Raw genomic sequence first — 19,293 nt, forward strand, 5'->3', positions numbered from 1 at the left:
TGCAGTGTGTGACATGCTCACCCTTGAACAGTTCCCCACTGTCACTCATTTGGGATATGAGTAGCAATTTTGAGGCCCATCAAATTTGGTCTAGACACTGTCTTTTTTGAGAGAACTGTCTCTTGACATCAATACAGCATCTAGCGCAAATGGGACAGGCCTAGAAACCGCTACTGAAATTCAAAGCAACTGATATTCCCATAGCCAAATTCGTTTTCAGTATTTAGACCTTATGGCTTCTAAAGCTCTTTCGATGCAGGAGGTTTGGTCAGTTGCGTAATGGACGCATCAATATTATGGATTAAAATTGAACTCTTTTGTGTCTCTTGAGAGCAGTGTTGATTACATGCATAAAATTGAGAGTGTTTCAACGCTTTTGAAAAACAAAGGTTATAAACTTGAATTCTGACATTTGAATCAGAGACTATGCTAAGTGTACACAAAACTGTCTTAAAATACACAATGTAACATGCCATCCATTTAAATACATTTAAAGTAGACCACTTACAGGACTCGAAAGTAAAGGCAATCCAGTGCCAGGATGGAAGGCATTGGTTGAGGATCCATCAAATGATCGAAATTCATGTTTCTTCCAAACAGATGAATGCTTGAGTGGTATTGTTTTCTGAACATAAAAAACAAAGTTGTAAGTAAATTCAGAAAACACTTCTGGATTGCCATTTCAGTTTAAAGATATCAATGTAACCTTCCGTAGATTAATGGTGGTTTACGGACTGATGCCTATTTGCTGCTTCAAAGAACTTTGGAGACTGATGCTTGGAAGGAAGATTGCCACAAAACAGTAAAAATAAACAAGTCAAAAGAGGACAGCTGTGACAGGGAATGTTATGCTATTGTATTGAGTGGATTCGCACAACACATGATGTCCAAGTGCCAATAATGCTAACAATTTGGTCTAGTTTTAATGATAACTTAGTGAAGGTCAAATCTTATATACCATTTGGCAAGCTAGACGGTGTACGTTAACAAAAAGTGGAAACTACCGGAAATTACTAACTGGCACCACTCTGCAGTAGGGAAGGACCATCAGTACGCCTTGTGTAAGGTAGCCAATATTTCTGTTGTGCATAGAAGGTCCAACCCTCTCCTATAAACGAACTACAGGACCATTTCCAATTTCTGATTCTTGGCAAAGCTCATCGACCGCACCTCATACTCACAGCTCCTTGGTTTTGTGAAATCAAACAATCTCCTAGACCACACACAATCAGTTTCGGTATGCATCATGAAACAGAAACTACACTGATCTCTATCTGGGACGACCTCAAAGTCACAGCAGACTCCAAAGGATGTGCAGCACTTGTTCTTCTTGACCGCTCCGCAGCGTTCGATATCATTAGTCACATATTCCTCCTTGACAGACTGCACTACCTATGAATACAAGACTCAGCGCTCGCATGGCTCGGTTTGTTCCTCACTAACAGAAAGCAAATCACGGTCCCCTCTGCCCAGGATTATCCGCTCACACAAACTCACCTGCTATAACTATGCGGATGACACACTAATCTTTTGAGAATGCCTAACTCGACCTCCGACCGTCACCCTGACCTAGCAACATGTCTCACTGACATCTGCAGCTGGATGATGAGTAACCATCAAACCATCTCCTTCTGAACCCATGGAAAACTGAGATCATGGTATGCAGCAACACTGCTCTATTCCCTCAACCTACGCCCTAGCCAGCATCACTTGCCCTCACACCACCACTGTCAAAAACCTCGGCTGCACAACAGACTCTGACCCAACTCTGTCTGACGAAATCAACAATGCATCCAAATCTGGTCAATTCCACCTTAGGCTTCTGAAACAAATCTTCCCTTATCTCACCTACCCCAATACTTTGGCTGCAATTATGTCCATTGTCATGTCCAGACTTGATTATGCAAACTCCCTCTACCTGGATGGATTGGCCTATCAACTAAACAAATTCCAAAAAGTCCAAAACTCGGCTGCCAGACTGCTTCTCGCACTGGGACCAAGGGACCACATCTCACCTGCTCTCTGCACCAAACACTGGCTCCCAATCGGACATAGAGCCACTTTCAAAATCCAGTGTATTACTCACCGGGCAGTGCACAAAGCAGGTCCGAAATACCTACAAGAAGAATGAAATTACGCCTTACCACCCAACTCGCACCCTAAGGTCAAGCACAGAGCTCTTAGCGGTGCCTGCCTCCAATTCGGTCAGGATCGGAGGGTCTGCCTACTCGACCCTGGCACCAACTTTGTGGAACTCACTGCCTCCGCTCATTAGAGACAGCCAAGATTAGATGGCTTTCCGAAGGCATTCAAAACCTCACTCTTCCCCTAAAAACTCCTAATGGGACCGCCTCGACCACCCAACTTACTACCACGTCCAAGAAATGGCTTAGTAACCACTTCAATATGGGCTCTTCAATAGGCACTCAGGCTAGTAGCTATCTACCGTCAACTATCTGGAGCCAGTGCCCTAGACGTGCAACCTGAATCGTAGTAGCACTTATGTGCCCGCGCCATGACGCAGTTGAATCATTGCCTCCCATCACCAGGTATACACTATGCTCTGAGGCTAAGAGATATCCATTTCCAATTAACTGGACCGACTGTGCTAGACTTGTAACCCAAGCATTAATACCACTTATGTACCTATGCCATGACTGACCCTGATCATTACCCCCTCCAGATATGCACGAAGCTATCAAGTAATGCCCAGCCGCACTAATCTTACTCATCTGGAAATCGCAGCAGCACTTATGTACATTCTTCATGACCAAGTTAATTAATTGCCTTCCTTCACCAGGTACACAATAAGCTACAAGGCTTATGTACCAATATGATGGCTGAACTTGATATTTACTCCCTATAGATATGCACTACGCTATTAGTCCAGGAGATAACAATTGTGGCACATCTTACTCATCTGGAAATCTCTGAGCAAAACTTCATACTGAGGGCCTACCAGCACTTAGATCTGTGCTAATCCTACCTATCTGGGAATGCATTTCTCCAGGTCCTCTCCAGCACCTATATTGAAACAATATGATTGGGCCAGATCTGGCTGTCATCATCCAACAGACACTGCCAATAAGCAACTGCAGACGCTACAAGACACAGGAAGTACAGAGCTTAATAGCCGAACCCAAAAGGTGATAGCATCCCCTCACAGGCACTGGAAACTCATAAGGAACAAGGTCCCCCTTGAATCCACACAAACACTCAAACACAACAATATGCAAACTCTTCCCTCTGCACCAACAAATGATAGAATGCAGCTATACCCCTCGATTAATTTGACCTAGCTGCAGACATAATAATACACCTCCATGATCACCTCAACATTCTTAAGAACGCAGCTATATCCCACGAAAATCGGCCTAGCTGCCTAGCTGCACCCATAATCCGATTCACAAACTTTGCTGCTGCCAGAATGCAGCTATCCGAGTCCAACTGGCCTTGCTGCACACATTCTGCGGATCTCACACCACCACCACGCCTAGCACTAGAATGCAGATAGACACTACTTAATCCGCCTTGGCTGCACACATACTGAGTGCACCGAAGCACTTTACTACACTACTCTCTCCACTGACCTGGACTATGGTGCCAGAGGGCCTTCAACCCACAGAGCTTTGTAGTCATACCAATGGTAAAAGACGCTATACAAATGCCCAATAACATAACCACATTTTAGAAAGGTAAGTGCATGTAGTAATTTAGGAACAATGGTGAGATTTTTCAACGTAATGAACATGTTAACATCGGTCCACCCCAATAGCGAACAGACTACACATTCAAAATATGTTGAGGTCCATTTGGAGAATATAAAGACTTGCAAAAATCCCTTTTCATACTCTGATTTGGCGGAAGCATGATTTGATTACAGCAATAACCTGAGGTCTAGTGATACAACACAATAGTCAGGCATGTAGTGTGTGGCTTGCATGTTCAAGGTTGCCATCAATATGCAGTAACATATGCTGGTCATTCGATGACGTGTAAAATTGGAGGTCAAACCAAAACAAGAAGGTTAAAGGAGCAAGCTACATGTAAACACTAGAGTGTTACTGAAGAGCCATGGGGAACCTCACAAGTCATGCTTTCGTCTTTTGAGAAAAAGAGGCAATTACATCTCCTGAGGTTTGTTAATTAAAACACCATAGATACCCTAGTGCAAATAGGGTGAACTGGCTGGCAGAATGCATTTGTGTGCTAGAAGATACTGACTGTCAGTGATAGTAAAACAAAACTAGCAGTGAATATATGACCTACCATAGAGCATTAAATTGTGCAAAGACTGCTAGGTGCCAGAGTAGCAGATTATTTTGCTCAGTTTAAGATTTGATTAGTTTAAGAGGAGAGCGCTTAGAGATTTATTTCTGTCTAAGTAGGGTTAAATATTGGGCATGAGCTTGCTGAGCCAACTGTATTGTATTGTAGTCCTTTATATAGCGTAATTTCCCCATTTGTATGGCCTCAATGAGCTTTGTAGTTGGAATGCCCTCGGAGAATGAAGTCTAGGTATAGTAAAATTCTATGTTTACTTTAAGATGCATGTGTGCATTCTGCCGGGATACTGACTTAGGAGCACTGGCTGGCGTTGGTTAAGACCAAGTGCTAGTGCAGGAACTTCATGTGTAGCCAGCCAGACCAAATTTGTTGTAGGTTGTCACTGTATACTAATGGCAGAGATTTTGAGGCACGTCAGGGGTTTCAGTGCGGACGGCTATGCGAGCAGCTATACCGAATTTGACATAGCCGTAGCTGAATTCTAGAGTGCATGGATGGGGAGCCGTGCCTGTGGCATTTGTGTCCACAGATGTAGTGCAATTCTTACATACCATAATCTCGGATGGAGTTTACATTAAATGCCCCATTCCTAGGTCTCCGAAGGCGGTGTGTTAAACGCAGGCCTTTTTTGTAGGAGGATAAAAGGAACATGCAACAAATATGGCATGGCAATTTAACGTCAAGTGTCTTCCTAAATGACTCATGGGCCTGAAGGTGTGCTGGGGGATAATCTTCCCTGGGTCTGTGTTCAGAGCCCAGTGATGACCAATGCATGCCAGACACAATTTGGTTACCCCTCCCCTAGTGTAGTAGTTGTCGAGTAGCCAAGTCACACCACTTAGGAAGGATTGAGTGTTAGAAACAGCATAACATGATATTAATATTTTCATACACAGGAATTTTCAAATTAACTTTGGCTACCTTGCACAATATGTATAAGAGTAGGAAAATAATATAGTTTCATAAAGTCCCTATGAGTGTTCTCAAGCCATGAAACTGCTTGTTAGGGTCACTTGCAAAGTAAAAGCTCAACTAGGTCCTTTGGATACAAGGTTTTAAAGTTCATACCACAGGGGTACCTTTGGACCTTTATAGGCTCAACTGGGAGTCAGTCACCCATAAGAATCAATTGGAAACAGACCGCTTTCGATTGGCGAGCTGGATACTGTTTCTGATCCTGTACGGTCCACCAATGTGGAGCATAGGGTACAATATTAAAGATGGGACTTTGTTTTGGGATCATAAAGTTATTTTCCCAAAGTCAATCCAAGCAGGGGAATTTTTGAAAGCTTAAGACTTGGTTGTGCCTGCCTGATCAAAGGAAGAGATCAGCATTTATGCATTTGTGCTTGGTGTAGAAGCATGTCCATATCTGCTATAGCTTCACTGTTCTGAACAGTTTTTGGAAGTGTGCAGGGACAGTAGAGTTTCCTCAAAGTTACTCTTTAGCTAGGCATCTTCTGTGCTTAGGGACTTGTTTGAGAGATTGACAGGGTAAGGGTGCAGATCCCAGAGTTATACAAGAATTAGGGAATAAGTGGGAAATCAAACTCCCAAAAACAGGGTTGCATTCAATGAAACTTTTGTTGACCACCAGAAAACTGGAAGCAGCCACATTCAATGTCTGCAGACTTCTTCACAGGTCCCCCTCCAGAAGTGGATTCAGGCTTAAATCCAGATACCATGATCAGTCAGTTATCTGTCTTTTGGAAATGCGGCCCTTGTCCTCAGAGGAAGACTAACAATGTGTCCCATTCTCCTTTACATATTGCATGTGGGATGGGCTGGTTGATGTATGCCATGCTAGCATTAGACAATGTAAAATGCTGTAAGCATGGAATCAGAGGGAGTGTTCTGTGCGAGTAAGTTACAACTGTCGCAGATGGCTTAAATAATACTCCCTTGTTCTGAGACAGTTCAAGAGTGTTCATTCAATTCTTGAAGGGACCCATAGCCATTCCTTCCTCTCTTGCCTAAAAAGCAGTCTTCCCTAGCCTAGGCATCCATACATCCCAGGTTAGCACAGCAGTTTAGGTTCCTACTTATGCTGGGATTGGAGACCCAAAAATAGTTTGCCTTCTCTATCTGAACTCCTTCAGGGACTTCCTAAATCTCGCAACACTATCCAGTGGGTAGTGATATAAAGGGGTTACTGGGATGTGCCGTACAGACACTCTGCCCTATTTGGACCCCTTCCCTTCATGCTCACCTACTCCTCTGCTGCTCGCTATCCCAATGGTCTTTCCTCACTACTTTCATCCTTCAACTCCATACACATTCCTATGTCTACTACATTTGTCTTCCTCTGTTGTCCCTCCTATACCTCTTACTCCTTCGCCTACAAACTTTGAGGTTACCACACCCTCCTCCACACTACAACTCCCTTCTCCATGTACTACAACTGCATCCTCCACCACCCTCCTACTCCGACATCCCCCTTTCACTCATAGATATCACTTCAAATTCACTCTCTATTCTCCTTCTCCTAACTAAACCTGCCACACTTTTACACACACTCACAACGCAGTGCTACTTGCACTCAATAACCAATTCCTCATCTTTTCCAGAAATCAAGCTCACACGCCGCTGCTCCTTCCTTCCTCTTGTTGGTCTCTTGGTCTGCCACCACCTTCTCCAATCTCACCTGAACTCCCCATACCTTTGTGTTTCCTGTGGTCCTTTAAATGCCCCGCCTCTTCTTTCCATTGGAATATTGGCCTAGGTCAATCTGGCCGAGTCCTCCCTGCTCGGTAGGTGTTAGAAGCAACAAACTCCACACATTGCAGTTTAAGCCCTGCCCTCTATCTCCACACAGGTCTGCCGTTGAATGGGAATAGTGGCCCGCAAAGCTAAACGTCCAAGTCCGTGTTATGGTGTTTTGGGGATGGCTTTCATACGGTAAGTGAGATGTGTCAGATGTTCCCCTGTTGACTCCATGGTGTTCTAGAGACTGTCAATGGTTGTGGGGTGTTGCCACAGCTGCTGCGGAGTGTGCCTCAGATTTTTCTTTTTCTCCCTCTTGAAAGCGAGCAGGTTGTTCTCGCCAAGTCTAGCCCAGACCATGTTGCAGACCTTGTGTGGCATGGAAGTCCTGCTAGTTCTCCTTTGTTGTTCATCTTCGTTTATCTCAGGTACACTGGTTCTGGAAGCATTGTGCATTTCAAAGCGGTACTTCACATATATAAGATGGAAAAAGGGTGAGGGGGCAGGAATTGGAGAACGCTCAATAGCTGTGTCTTCCTCAGTGGGGTGGGTCCCTCCCGCCCTCTCTCCCTCTCTCTCTCTCGCCCTCCCCGCCTCCCGCCCTCCTGGCCGTCCCTCCCTCTCTCGCTCCCTCTCTCCGTCACTCCCTCCTTCCCTCTCTCCCTCCCCCAGTGAAGATTCCCTTGATGTGCGACACTTCTTGTTCCCTTTGGTATCCTGTAACTAACTAGAACTGATACTTCATGGAAGAATCGTAATAAATTGTATGAGCATCCTTAGAGCATGCCGTCCGCTGTAACACCTTAGCAATATCTGGAAACATCCAGATCCCCCTCACTATTTTGTAGAAAAACACAGTCTGGTTGTAGAGATCAGTACTAGATTTGCACATGTATAGCTAACCTTGGGTAAGAAAAGGCTATACCCCTCAAGAATTTAAAAGGATAGACTTCCACCAACCTGAAGGGCCTTCACATCAGTCATGTGTGGAGTGTATACTATGGTTTCATCTGAATGAATCACTATGTGGAAAGTTACTTTGTCGTGGTAAAAATAGGTAGTTATATGTTGAGGGGTAAGGGCAACGGGTGGGAAATAGTAAGGGTGGCGAAGGATAGGGGGCATAGGAGAGACATAAAAAAAGAGGATGCAACCTCTGACAAATTACCTTGCCACAGAGCAATTTATTTTGATGAAACCATGCACAACTGTGTGGAGACTTACATGCGACTAGTACTAAAATAATTGGTGTACCCCAACGCTGACGGTCCTAGGATCCCTTAGGAGTCACACTGGTATAGGTTTCTGAGGAGGACCCTCCTGGGGGGGTGAAATGATTGTAAAACCTTTAAGGAAAAATTCAAAAGAAAGGAGGTCCTGTACCAGAGGTACATTTGAGGTATTTTGACCTCACAAGGCATACATGGTTAGAGGGTGTGCATTTCAGGCACATACCTCTTTGAGGACAAGTTCAGGTCTCGACAGTTTAAAAAAGTGCAACGCTGGCCGGCTGCAAGGATGATGATGCTACACTGAGTCCTGAGATTTGATTGAGCTAAAGTCTAGTAACAGGTATGACAAAGCACATCCCTGTATGAAATGGAAAAGAAAACACCCAGAATTTGAAGTCAACATACACGCCTGTGCAGCGGGAGACAGCTAGGACTTTCTGAAGATTTCAAAGTGGTTATGCCATAGTCAGACTTAAATTGGTGTGTCAATTTCCTTATGAATGGATTGTAGTTTCTGTAAGGTTCATTTGGAGACGAAAGGTCAACACTGCAGTATCTGATGTGATGTTTCTTGCCAAGGAGCAAGGTCTTAATTAAAATATCGCTTAAATTGAATGCTCACACAGTAACTCCTCAAACCACTAGGAACGTAGAGTAATGGTAACACGTGGGACAAAACTCTTCTCATCTATACAATAGTTATGTCATGGAAATCCTTGAAGAGGATTTGAAAGGTCAGATGTGTGCTACAGGTTTTCATTTAGCTCAATTCTGCCATTGTTAGTTGTTACATTGGTAACTACAGTGAGGTGGTCATAGAAACAATCCCATCTGAAAGGCTTACGCAGCAGTTTTCCTTCACATTTTCAGATTCATACTACTGACAGTTTGCAACCAGAAAATAATGTGTACTCCTGCTCTTAAAAGAAAAATAATGGTTTGTACAAATTAGTATAAAAGTTATTTCTCCAACAGTAACTGTTCTCTTTTGGAAACTTTCCCTCCATAGTTCTATGGGACCCAAAACATTTTGCTTTTGTTTTTGAATCTGTCCTGATTTTTTTACAGGGAAGTGAATCCTTCAACTTCACTCCCCTGGCCTTTTGCTCATTTTGGCACGGGAAACAAATCAGTCCTTCAGGCTATCAGTACTGGGAAACTAGGTTTTCCTTTTGGTAATTTTTTAACAGTGTACACAACATCTTATAATGCAGTGCTGTGGGGATACTTTTGTATCACCCTAGATGTTTACACTTGAGATTTTTGGTTACTTTTATATATGCCTGAAGACAAGCTGGTAGCAAGAATTATATTTTTACCATGTAGGCTTTATTTCTAGTGTGCACATTCACGTTTACCGCGTATGGCTACTGAAAGTGGCTTCTGCCCTTAAATGGGCATGGGATGAAATTGTTGCATGCTCTTTCGCCGTACTGATGTTTGGCCTTCTTCCTGTCTTGCCTGTCCAGAATGTCCCATATAAGGTTATGCACTTGCCTGCGAAAGCGCAAGCTTCCATGGGCTAGTAATGCCTGTGCGTGTGTGGCCCAGGAAGGGGGTGGGACTGTCTGGTTGCCACTCCACATCCGTGGTGCCTGAAGGTCTGAGGGTGGGACATAGGTGAACCACACAGTGGTCCCTGATTGGACCACTACTGGCTGTTTGAATGGTGCAGATCCTTATCATTGGTGGGTTTGGACTTGGTTCCAGGCAGGACTTTGGATAAGAAGAGGACTCCTGCAGCCATTTCTTTAGATCAGCAGTGGAGCGAAGTTGCCTGTGTAGAAGACCAGCCGACTGAAGATCTGAAGAAGAGTCCTGAAGATGCCCAGCATCCCTTCCTGTGCCTGACCTGATGAAGCCCTGTTGGACTATCAGATCTGCAAAGACCCTGTGCGGTGCTTTAACCCCTTGACTGATGGGACCAACCAGTCTTGATGTGTTGGAGGATCTAGCCGTCCTGAGCCTTCGGAAGTGTTCCTGGACCGCCTGGTGGACTGACCAGCTCTCCAGTGGGCTACCTCGCTAGAACACCCACCGTTCTGCATTTGCCGCCAGAACTTTTGTAGTCACCAGCATGTGGTGTAAGACACCTTCCAGCTGAATTTCAGCATCCCAGCATCTCGGGATCCTGCTGTGGAAGGTCTTCTTCAACCGTTACTGGAAGGACACCTGCCGTCACCTGTGTGCGGTGGCCGTCGCTGGAACTCGCCTTCCCCAGTCTTGTGAAGTGTCCTGAAGAGGTCTGCATCAGCGCTTCCTGCATTTCTCCATAGCGGAGGGTTGCACTCAGCTCCTGGATCTGACCGGAAGAATCCTTGCACTCGCAGCTCCTGGGCACCTCGCACAGGAAACCAACAGCGGGAAAGCCTACCAGAAAATAAGGCAACCCCCAGTCGACGCTTCGAGTCCTCCGGGAAAATCAAGAGTCAAAGGGGAAGTACACAGAGAGCACTTGCCCCTCCTCCTCCTCTGCCCCGTTCTCCTTAGAATAAACCTGGAGGTATTCTTCCATTCCACTACTTTTTGATCATTGCGTCGAAAGCAGTTGTACCCGAAAGATAGAAACACATTTTTACCTACCAGTACATTTGTGCATATCTTCGCTGCAACATTCACCAACACAAGAACCCTACCTACATCAGACACTTTCTGGGGAGAATTGTGACTTTTGGGCACCTAGCCTCACTCTTCATAGGGATTGGACTTCTGAAGTTAGGGCAGATGTGATGTGACTTGGTTCCATCTTATTGCATCACCTACTTACCTTCTTTTGTTGATCAAGTTATTGAATGCATGTATAAGAACCTAGAGTATTACAACCAAGAAATAAATCAAGCAGCTAACAGCACTAGATAGCTTTGAGACTCTCCGGCTCCTTGAAAAACCTAAAAGCACCCCAAGTCCCCTTTCAGCCGACTAACCACGATGCTGCAGCAGTACAGATGCCTTTCGAAGCTAAAATCCAGAATATAAGGGGAAAGATAAAGGACACACTAAAAAGGGCACCTAAACCTGATCCTCCCAAACACATTAATGGCAAGCTACAACAATTACCCTGCTACTCGTTCATGGCAACAACAGTCGAAATGGAGAAAATGCTTACACTCATGTGGCCCACAGCATGCTCAGAGAATATCATCTCTCCTAAACTCATACTGGAAAATAAAGATCTGTTAGTTCCTTTTCTAGCAAGCTTCGTAAATGCCACCTTTAAAGAAGAAAGGATCCCTAAATCCATCAAGACAGTGCCACTGCCAAAAAAAAGCAACCATGATCCATTACGCAAATCGCTAATTACAACTACTTACTTAAAATACTTGACAAATCTGCATACCTGCAATTCCAATCTTTTGTTGAAGAACAAGTTACTTTCTTACCTGGTAACATACTTTCGATGGGATGTTTTGACGACGTATTCTGCATCTATGACAGGTAATTACCACAGCTGTGCTGCTTCGAATTTTTTTTCGGTGTCTGAGTCCTGCGTTGATGACGTCGATACGCTGTCTTCAAGGGCCTCCATCGAGCCGACGTCACCAGATGTTATAAGTAGGACGCACGATGCCCATAGCCTCAGTTGTAGTTTTTTCCCCAGAACGTGTGGCACCAATCTTCTGCCAGAATGACTACAGAAAGCCTTGCGGAAACAAAAGCTGCAATCGCATAAGAAATTCAGTAGAGGGGCAGGTAGGGAGGGAGCGATGTGGAATACGTCATCGGAACATCCCATCGAAAGAACGTTACCAGGTAAGAAAGTAACGTGTTCTTCGTAGGGATTGGTGCGTCCGATGTATTCCACATCTATGACAGATTCCCAAAGCAGTACCAACGTAAGGAGGTGGTTAAAGAATTTAGAATGTTAGAATGCCCAATTAAATTGCAGAATAGAGGACCGCCTTGCCAAAGGCCAAATCTTGCCCATGGATAGAATCCAGGGAGTAGTGTTTTACAAAAGTATGGACAGAGGCCCATGTGGCTGCTTCACAAATGTTACGAATGGCAGGGCAGTAGAGGCAGCCACATCCCTCGTAGAATGGGCCCGTAAGCCTACCGGAGGGTCCTTACCCGCCAAGCGGTAACATTCAGAAATTGTCGAGATAATCCATCTAGACAAAGTCTGTTTAGTAACAGGTTGTCCCAAAAGCCTTCCAGCGTATCCTACAAAGAGCTGATCGTCCACTCTGACCCGGGACATGTGTGAGATGTAGAAACTGAAAGCTCTCCTAGGATCCAACCTATGGAGCCTCTCCTCTTCCTTACCAGGATGCGTAGGAGGGATAGAACGTGGGAAGAATGACCTTCTGGCTTAAATGAAATTCCGACACAACTTTCGGAAGAAAAGAAGGACAAACCCTAAGGACAACCCTGTCCTTATGGAACACTGTGAAGGGTGGCTTACCGGAAAGTGCCTGCAACTCACTCTGCGATCAGAGGTAACCGCAACTAAAAATACAGTTTTCAAGGTCAATAGTCTCAAAGGGCAAGAATGTAAAGGCTCAAATTGAGCTCCCATGAGGAATTTTAGAACCAGGTTCAAATCCCAACCGGGCACCTGGAAAGGAGACGGTGGGAACACATTAGTGAGCCTTTTCAGAAACTGAGAAATCAAAGGAATTTTAAAATAAGAACACTCCTCAGACGAGCGCTTAAATATGGACAGCGCCGCCAGGTAACCTTTAATGGTACCCACTTGCAGGCCCTTGTGGGCTAACGAAAGCAAAAAAGACAGAACCACAGGAATGGCACATGAAAAAGGATCCACATTCTTAACCCTGCACCAGTCGCAGAACTTTCTCCAACGGTACAGGGACTTTGTTGCAGTCCTTCTAGCCGAAAGCAACACCTCCATTACGTCTTGAGGGAGGTCCCCATCCTTATACCTCAACCTTTCAGAAGCCAAGCATGAAGGTTGAGGGACTTGACCTCTGGATGGAGAACCTGAAACCCCTCCCGTGAGAGCAGATGGTCTTGGTAGGGAAGACGGCGGGGAGGGCAGATGGACATGTCGAGAAGGTCAGGGTACTACGTTCTCCTGGCCCATGCCGGAGCAATGAGGATTATTAGGGAACCGAACCTCCGCAACCTCTGCAGCACTTGCGGAATGACGGGGACTAGAGGAAACGCGTACAGCAGTGGGAAGGACCACTCCACTACGAACGCATCCCATAAGGCTCCTTTTCGAGGAAATTCCTGCGAATCTTCGCACTTCCGGTTGACACTGGTGGCGAAGAGATTCACTTGTGGGGTCCCCCAAAGGGCAAAGATCTCCAGGAGAATCCCCTGCGCGAGCTCCCACTCGTGAGAGACCGTACTCTGCCTGCTCAGAGTGTCCGCCGCCACGTTTTCATCTCCGGCCAGATGAACTGCCGAGATCGAAATTTCCTGCTGGAGGGCCCAGAACCAGAGCTGCATCGCCTCTCTGCACAGAGGGAGAGACCCTGCCCCCCCCTTTTTGTTGAGGTAGTGCATGGCACTGTATTTTCCATCAGAATCAGGACAGTCTTCCCCCCACACAGACGGCAGAAAATCCTTCAGGGCCAGCCTGACGGCCCTCAGCTCAACAGATTGATATGGAGTCTGGACTCCGACGGAGACCAACAACCGTTGACTGTCAACTCATTGGCATAAACTCCCCATCCTGTGAGGGATACGTCCGTCACGATCGTCACCTCCGGCCATGGTAGCCAAAATGGAGCCCCCTTCATCAGATTGCCTTTGACGGCCCACCACAGAAGATCCTGGGCGACCGAGGGCGGCACCTGAACGGGATCCGACACCCTGCCTGAGGCTTATGACCGCTGCATCTTGAGAGCCCACTGCAGAGATCTCATCCACAGCCGGGCCTCTGGCACCAGGAGAATGCAGGATGCCATGATGCCGAGCAACCTCAAGAAAGCTAACTCCGGGAGACTCTGGGCATGTTGAAACTTGTTCACCATCTGCAGAATGTGATGAGCCCTCACCTGGGGAGGAAAACACAGCCCCAGGGATGTGTCGAGCCCTGCTCTGATGTACTGGAGCCGTGGGGTAGGTGTCAAGTGGGATTTCTTTAAGTTGAGGGAGAAGCCCAGCCTGTGAAGGGAGTGGCAGGTGACTGACCGATGATCCAGGACTTGCTTGGGAGAGCGTGCCCTGATCAAACAAATCATCGAGGTAGGGGTAGACGTGAATCCCCGCCCCGAACCTGAGATACGCTGCCACCACCACCATGAGCTTGGTGAAGACCCTCGGGGCGGAGGTCAATCCGAATGGCAGGACCCGAAACTGAAAACTCGAGACTTCAGGTACTTCTTGTGCTTGGGATGAATCGGCACATGAAAGTAAGTGTCCTTGAGGTCCAGAGACACCAACCTGTCCTGAAGTTGAAGGGCCTGGAGGACTTTAGAGAGAGTAACCATCTCGAACTTGTCCAAACCACGCAAGTCCATGATGGGTCTCAATCCCCAGTCTTTTTTCGGGATAAAAAAATATGGGGAATACCATCCCTTGTTCCTCTCCGCTACAGGCACCAGTTCTATGGCGCCTTTCTCCAGCAGGGATTTGATTTCCTGTGCAAGGGGCGGATCCGGACTCTTCAAACAGAGATTCCCTGGTGGATTGTCGTGAGGCCTCTGCCGGAAAGGAAGACAGTAGCCGTGGGCTATGATCTCCAGAACCCACACATCTGAAGTAATGGCACACCGTTCTACAACATGCTGCGCCAGCCTTCCCCCAACCGGCGAACCATTGGACATGGCCTCATGACTGAGGTGAAGCGGCTGCGGCAGTGCCTGAGGGCAAAGAGGCAACTGCCCGAGTGGCCTTGGCACCTCGAGTATCTTGTTTTCCACCTCTGGTACTCCTACGGTGGCCCTTTTGACTTGTAGCTCCCCTCGATCTACCAAAGGAAGAGTAGTATCAAAAGGAACCTCCCCTCCATTGCTGTTCCCTAGGACGAAAAGGCGGAGGTTGGCGAACTGCACCGCTCAACGACTTCGCTGCAGCTTTGGAGGTCTGCAACCTCTCAAGGCTCTCGTCAGCCTTGCTGCCAAAAAGATGTTCACCATCAAAGGACATGTTGAGAAGCCGGGCTTGTACGTCAGGAGCAAGCCCTAACTTCTGCAACCACGCAAATCTGCGCATCACGATGCTCGCCGCCATGGACCGGCTGACACAGTCTGCCATGTCCAGACCCGACTGAACGGATTCACACATGGCATCCTTACCATCCTGAACGAGGGCAAGAAAACCATCCTGTTCCTCCCCTTTGTTAATATGTTCAGCCGCCAAAGACACACAATCCCACAGAGTGTGAGTGAAACGTGCTAAGGCACACACGGAGTTGGCTGCCTGTAAAGCAAAACCCCCTGAAGAAAACACTTTCTTCCCCCAGCCATCAAAACGTTTGTCGTCCCTATCAGGAGGGATGGTTGGGTAGCCGCCTGCACCACCAAACTCTCCGGAGTGGGGTGCGTAGTCAAACAGCAGGGGTCGCTACTGGCTGGACGGTATTTTTTCGGCAATGACTTGCTCACAGCCGGGAGACTCTCCGGAGCAGTCCAAGCCGCCGCCAGCCTTCTCTGTAAAGCCATATGAAATGGCAGCACCGGGTCAGTGGGCGGTCCTTGGTCAAGGATATCTGTCAGGTCATCCTGCAGAAAATCCACTAGTGGCGCAGACCACCCAGTACTCAGTCACCCTCAACATGAGTGGCCTGTACGAAGATTCAGCATGCGTACCAGGCTCAGGCCTGCCAAACTCAACCTCCAGGGTGGTATCAAGACCACTGGCATTGTGCAAAGACTGACGCAGGTCTTCCAACTGGCTATGCCCAGATAGCAGGTCATCAGGAACCTCATCAGGAACCAAACCTTCCTCAGACCCTTCATCCACCTCCGAGATGTAATCCAGAGGTTGGAATAAATCCCTGGATGAGGGCACAGAATAAGGCTCAAATACAGGCCTTACCGACTTCTTCAGGGCCTTCCTCAGTGTTTCCACCGATGCACGGGGTACCTCGGGTACAGCCTCCAAAAAAGTTGTTGAGGGCATCGAAAAAAATCGGCATCGAGCGTGGCGCTGATGGCTTCGACAACGACCTTGAGGGCGGTGCTCCGAGCGTGTCCATCGACGGCCTAGGCGCCGATGACTTCCTCGGAGACAGAGCCTCGAGAGAGTCCCTCGACGGACATGGTGCCGATGGCATCAACGTCTTCTTAGAAGACATCACAGGCTCTACCGGTCCCGAGGGCGTCGAGGACAGGGACTTGGAGCGGGCATGGCAAGAGCGATCCACCTTGTCCGACCGGGACCTCGAAGGTTCCCAGTGATTGCGCCGACCGCCCAAGCCCGGATTACCAGGTTATTCACCGTAGTGGCCACCTTACTCCTAGTCCATAGTCCCCTTTCCTCCATACTTATGGGACATCTGTTCGTCCTGTGGGACGGGACCGGAGCACTTTGTAAAAAGCATCCCACATTTTTTTTTCAAAAATGTGTCCCTCCTCTCTCTCCTGCGCGGGACCCGGCACGCGCCATAACCCCGCCCACCTTGGCTCTGCCCCGTGCATCGCCCATCAGTCCTTTTCTATCGCAGGGTCAAAACCCATTAGCAATAACAGAGGAACCTTATTAGAGGGGACGGCGGGCGGGTGTATGGAGGCAAGGGGACGGACTAAGAGTAAGGTGGTCACTATGTTGAGTAACCTGGTAATACTCCTACGTCCCGTCCCCTTTCCTCCATATTTATGGGAGATTCCCAAGCACTCCTTACAGGAACTATGGGTGTATGGAAATACCCCTTACTGAAACAGGTTCTTCAGCACAGCCTGGCCGGACTGAGCGTCAGCTCTAGAGCTCATATCGAGGCAGTAATGCTTACAGAAAGCAGATGGGGAGGCCCAAGTAGCTGCTCTAGCGATGGACTCCCAGGGAACATACTTCTGAAAAGCAACTGCGGCTGCCTTGCCTCGCACCTGATGTGCATGGATACCTTTAGGAGGTTTCAGCTTTTGGACGGTGAAAGATTCCGTGATACAGGCAGCAATCCATCTGGAAATGGATGCCTTAGACGCCGGCCTGCCCCGGGCTTTACCGAAGGTCACAAACAGTTGGGAAGAGCTCCGAAGCTCGGCAGTCCTGTCCAGTTAGAACATAAGAGCTCTTCGGACATCCAGGCAGTATAGAACCCTTTCCGCCTCCGAGGCAGGGTTGGGAAAAAAGACCGGTAGGGAAATCGACTGATTCAGATGGAATTCGGTCACTACCTTTGGTAGGAAAGCTGGGTTCGTCCGAAGGACTACCTTGTCCTTGTGAAAGACCAAGAAAGGATGCTCCACCAACAATGCCTGGAGCTCACTCACTCTCCTCGCTGACGTAACGGCTACCAGAAAGGAAACTTTCCAGGACACGTACTTGAGGTCAACCGTAGCCATTGGCTCAAAAGGTTTATGGCACAGCGCCGTCAGGACTACATTTAGGTCCCAAGGCGGGTGTAGACTACGAACCGGAGGGTAGAGGCGTGTCAAACAAGCAAAATGTCTCTTCACCACCGGGTTAGTTAACGAATAAGAACACCGGTCTATAGAGAGGTAGGCAGAAATCGCCGAGAGATAAGTCCTGCAGGACAAGACGTGAACCCCTGACTCTGCTAGGGAGGAGACAAAGGACAGCACTGTGTCAATCGTCGCCACCCTGGGGTCCAATTCTTTCTCCAAACACCAATGACAGAACCTGAGCCATTTACTCTTGTATTGGGATCTGGTCGAGGGTTTCCTGGCTGCCTGGATAATGTGCATGTTATCCGCAGACAAACCCAAAGGCTCTAGAGCCGTGAACTCAGGCACCATGCCGCCAAGTTGAGCGATTGTGGGGAGGGGTGCCACATCTGCTGTTCCCCTTGGTGAAGAAGATTGGGAGTTACTGGTAACCTGATCGGCGGACACACCGACAGGTATTGAAGTTCTGAGAACCAAAACCTGGCCGGCCACCACGGAGCTATCAATAGAAGAGTACAGTTGACAGAACTCTTTAACTTCCAAATTGCTCGATGAACCAGAGGAAGAGGCGGGAAGCCGTAAGCTCTCATGTTGTGCCATGGGATCTCGAGTGCGTCCCCCAGAGAGGAGGCTCCCAGCCCCCCTCTGGAGGCATACTGAGGAAGCTTCTTGTTTACCGCCGTGGCGAAGAGGTCCAGCTCCGGTGTGGCCCAACGCGAGAAAATCCATGAAAGGATCTCTGCCTTCAACTCCCAATCGTAGCTGACCACTGTCCGCAGGATGAGGGCATCTGCGGTGACATTCAGCCGGCCCGGGATGTGCACTGCAAGCAGCCAGACCCCATGAAGCACGGCCCACTCCCAAATCTGGATGGACAGATCCACGAGAGGGGGAGACTTCGTTCCCCCTTGCTTGTTTATGTAGTACATTGACACCGCATTGTCCGTTCTTATGCGGACCACCTTGTTGACAATGAGGGGTATGAACGCCTTGAGCGCCAGAAAAATCGCCAGAAGCTCCAATTGATTTATGTGCAGGAGCTTGTCCTGAGGTGACCAGAGGTCCGAGACCTGAAGAAGATCTAACGTCGCACCCCACCCGAAAAGAGAGGAGTCTGTCGTGATCGTCACCATGGGGGCTGGGTCCTGGAACCCCACGCCCACCGACAGGTTGCTGAGAGAAGACCACCAGTCCAGGTCCACTCTCATGGAATCCGGAATCATTATCCGTTTGGAATCCGGGTCCACAGCCTGACGCCAGGAACTCCGAAGAGCCATCTGGGTCCGTCTCATTTTGAGACGAGCAAGAGGAAGAGCCAGTACACATGAGGCCATGAGGCCCAGAAGCCTCTGGAACCACCAGGCCGACATGCTCTCCGACTGCGTAAACATCTGACACGTGGCCAACAGATCTGCCATTCTGTCCCCGGTCAGATACACTCGGCAGTCTATCGTGTTGCAACGAAAACCCAGGAAAGTCAGGTCCTGTGAGACCGCATGGAGGATTTCCGCCAGTTCACCGACAGCCCAAGATGGAACAGGAGCTGAAGGAGAGACTGGAGGTTGCCCGCTGCTGCCAACGGGCAAGGGCTG

The 19,293-nt window shown here is 48.0% G+C and overlaps 1 protein-coding gene across 2 annotated transcripts in view; it reads right to left on the reverse strand.

Moving 5' to 3' along the window:
• The window catches only part of ATOSA (atos homolog A), a 662,760-nt gene that overhangs the window by 288,112 nt on the left and 355,355 nt on the right, over positions 1–19,293 (reverse strand). For both annotated transcript variants that reach the window (XM_069624850.1, XM_069624849.1), the window contains exon 6: positions 509–625. In XM_069624850.1, the coding sequence (XP_069480951.1) occupies positions 509–625 (117 nt within the window). The remainder of the gene's footprint in view (positions 1–508; positions 626–19,293) is intronic.

Source organism: Ambystoma mexicanum, chromosome 11 (genome assembly GCF_040938575.1).
Source record: "Ambystoma mexicanum isolate Mex_15411 chromosome 11, UKY_AmexF1_1, whole genome shotgun sequence".
Lineage (NCBI taxonomy): Eukaryota > Metazoa > Chordata > Amphibia > Caudata > Ambystomatidae > Ambystoma > Ambystoma mexicanum.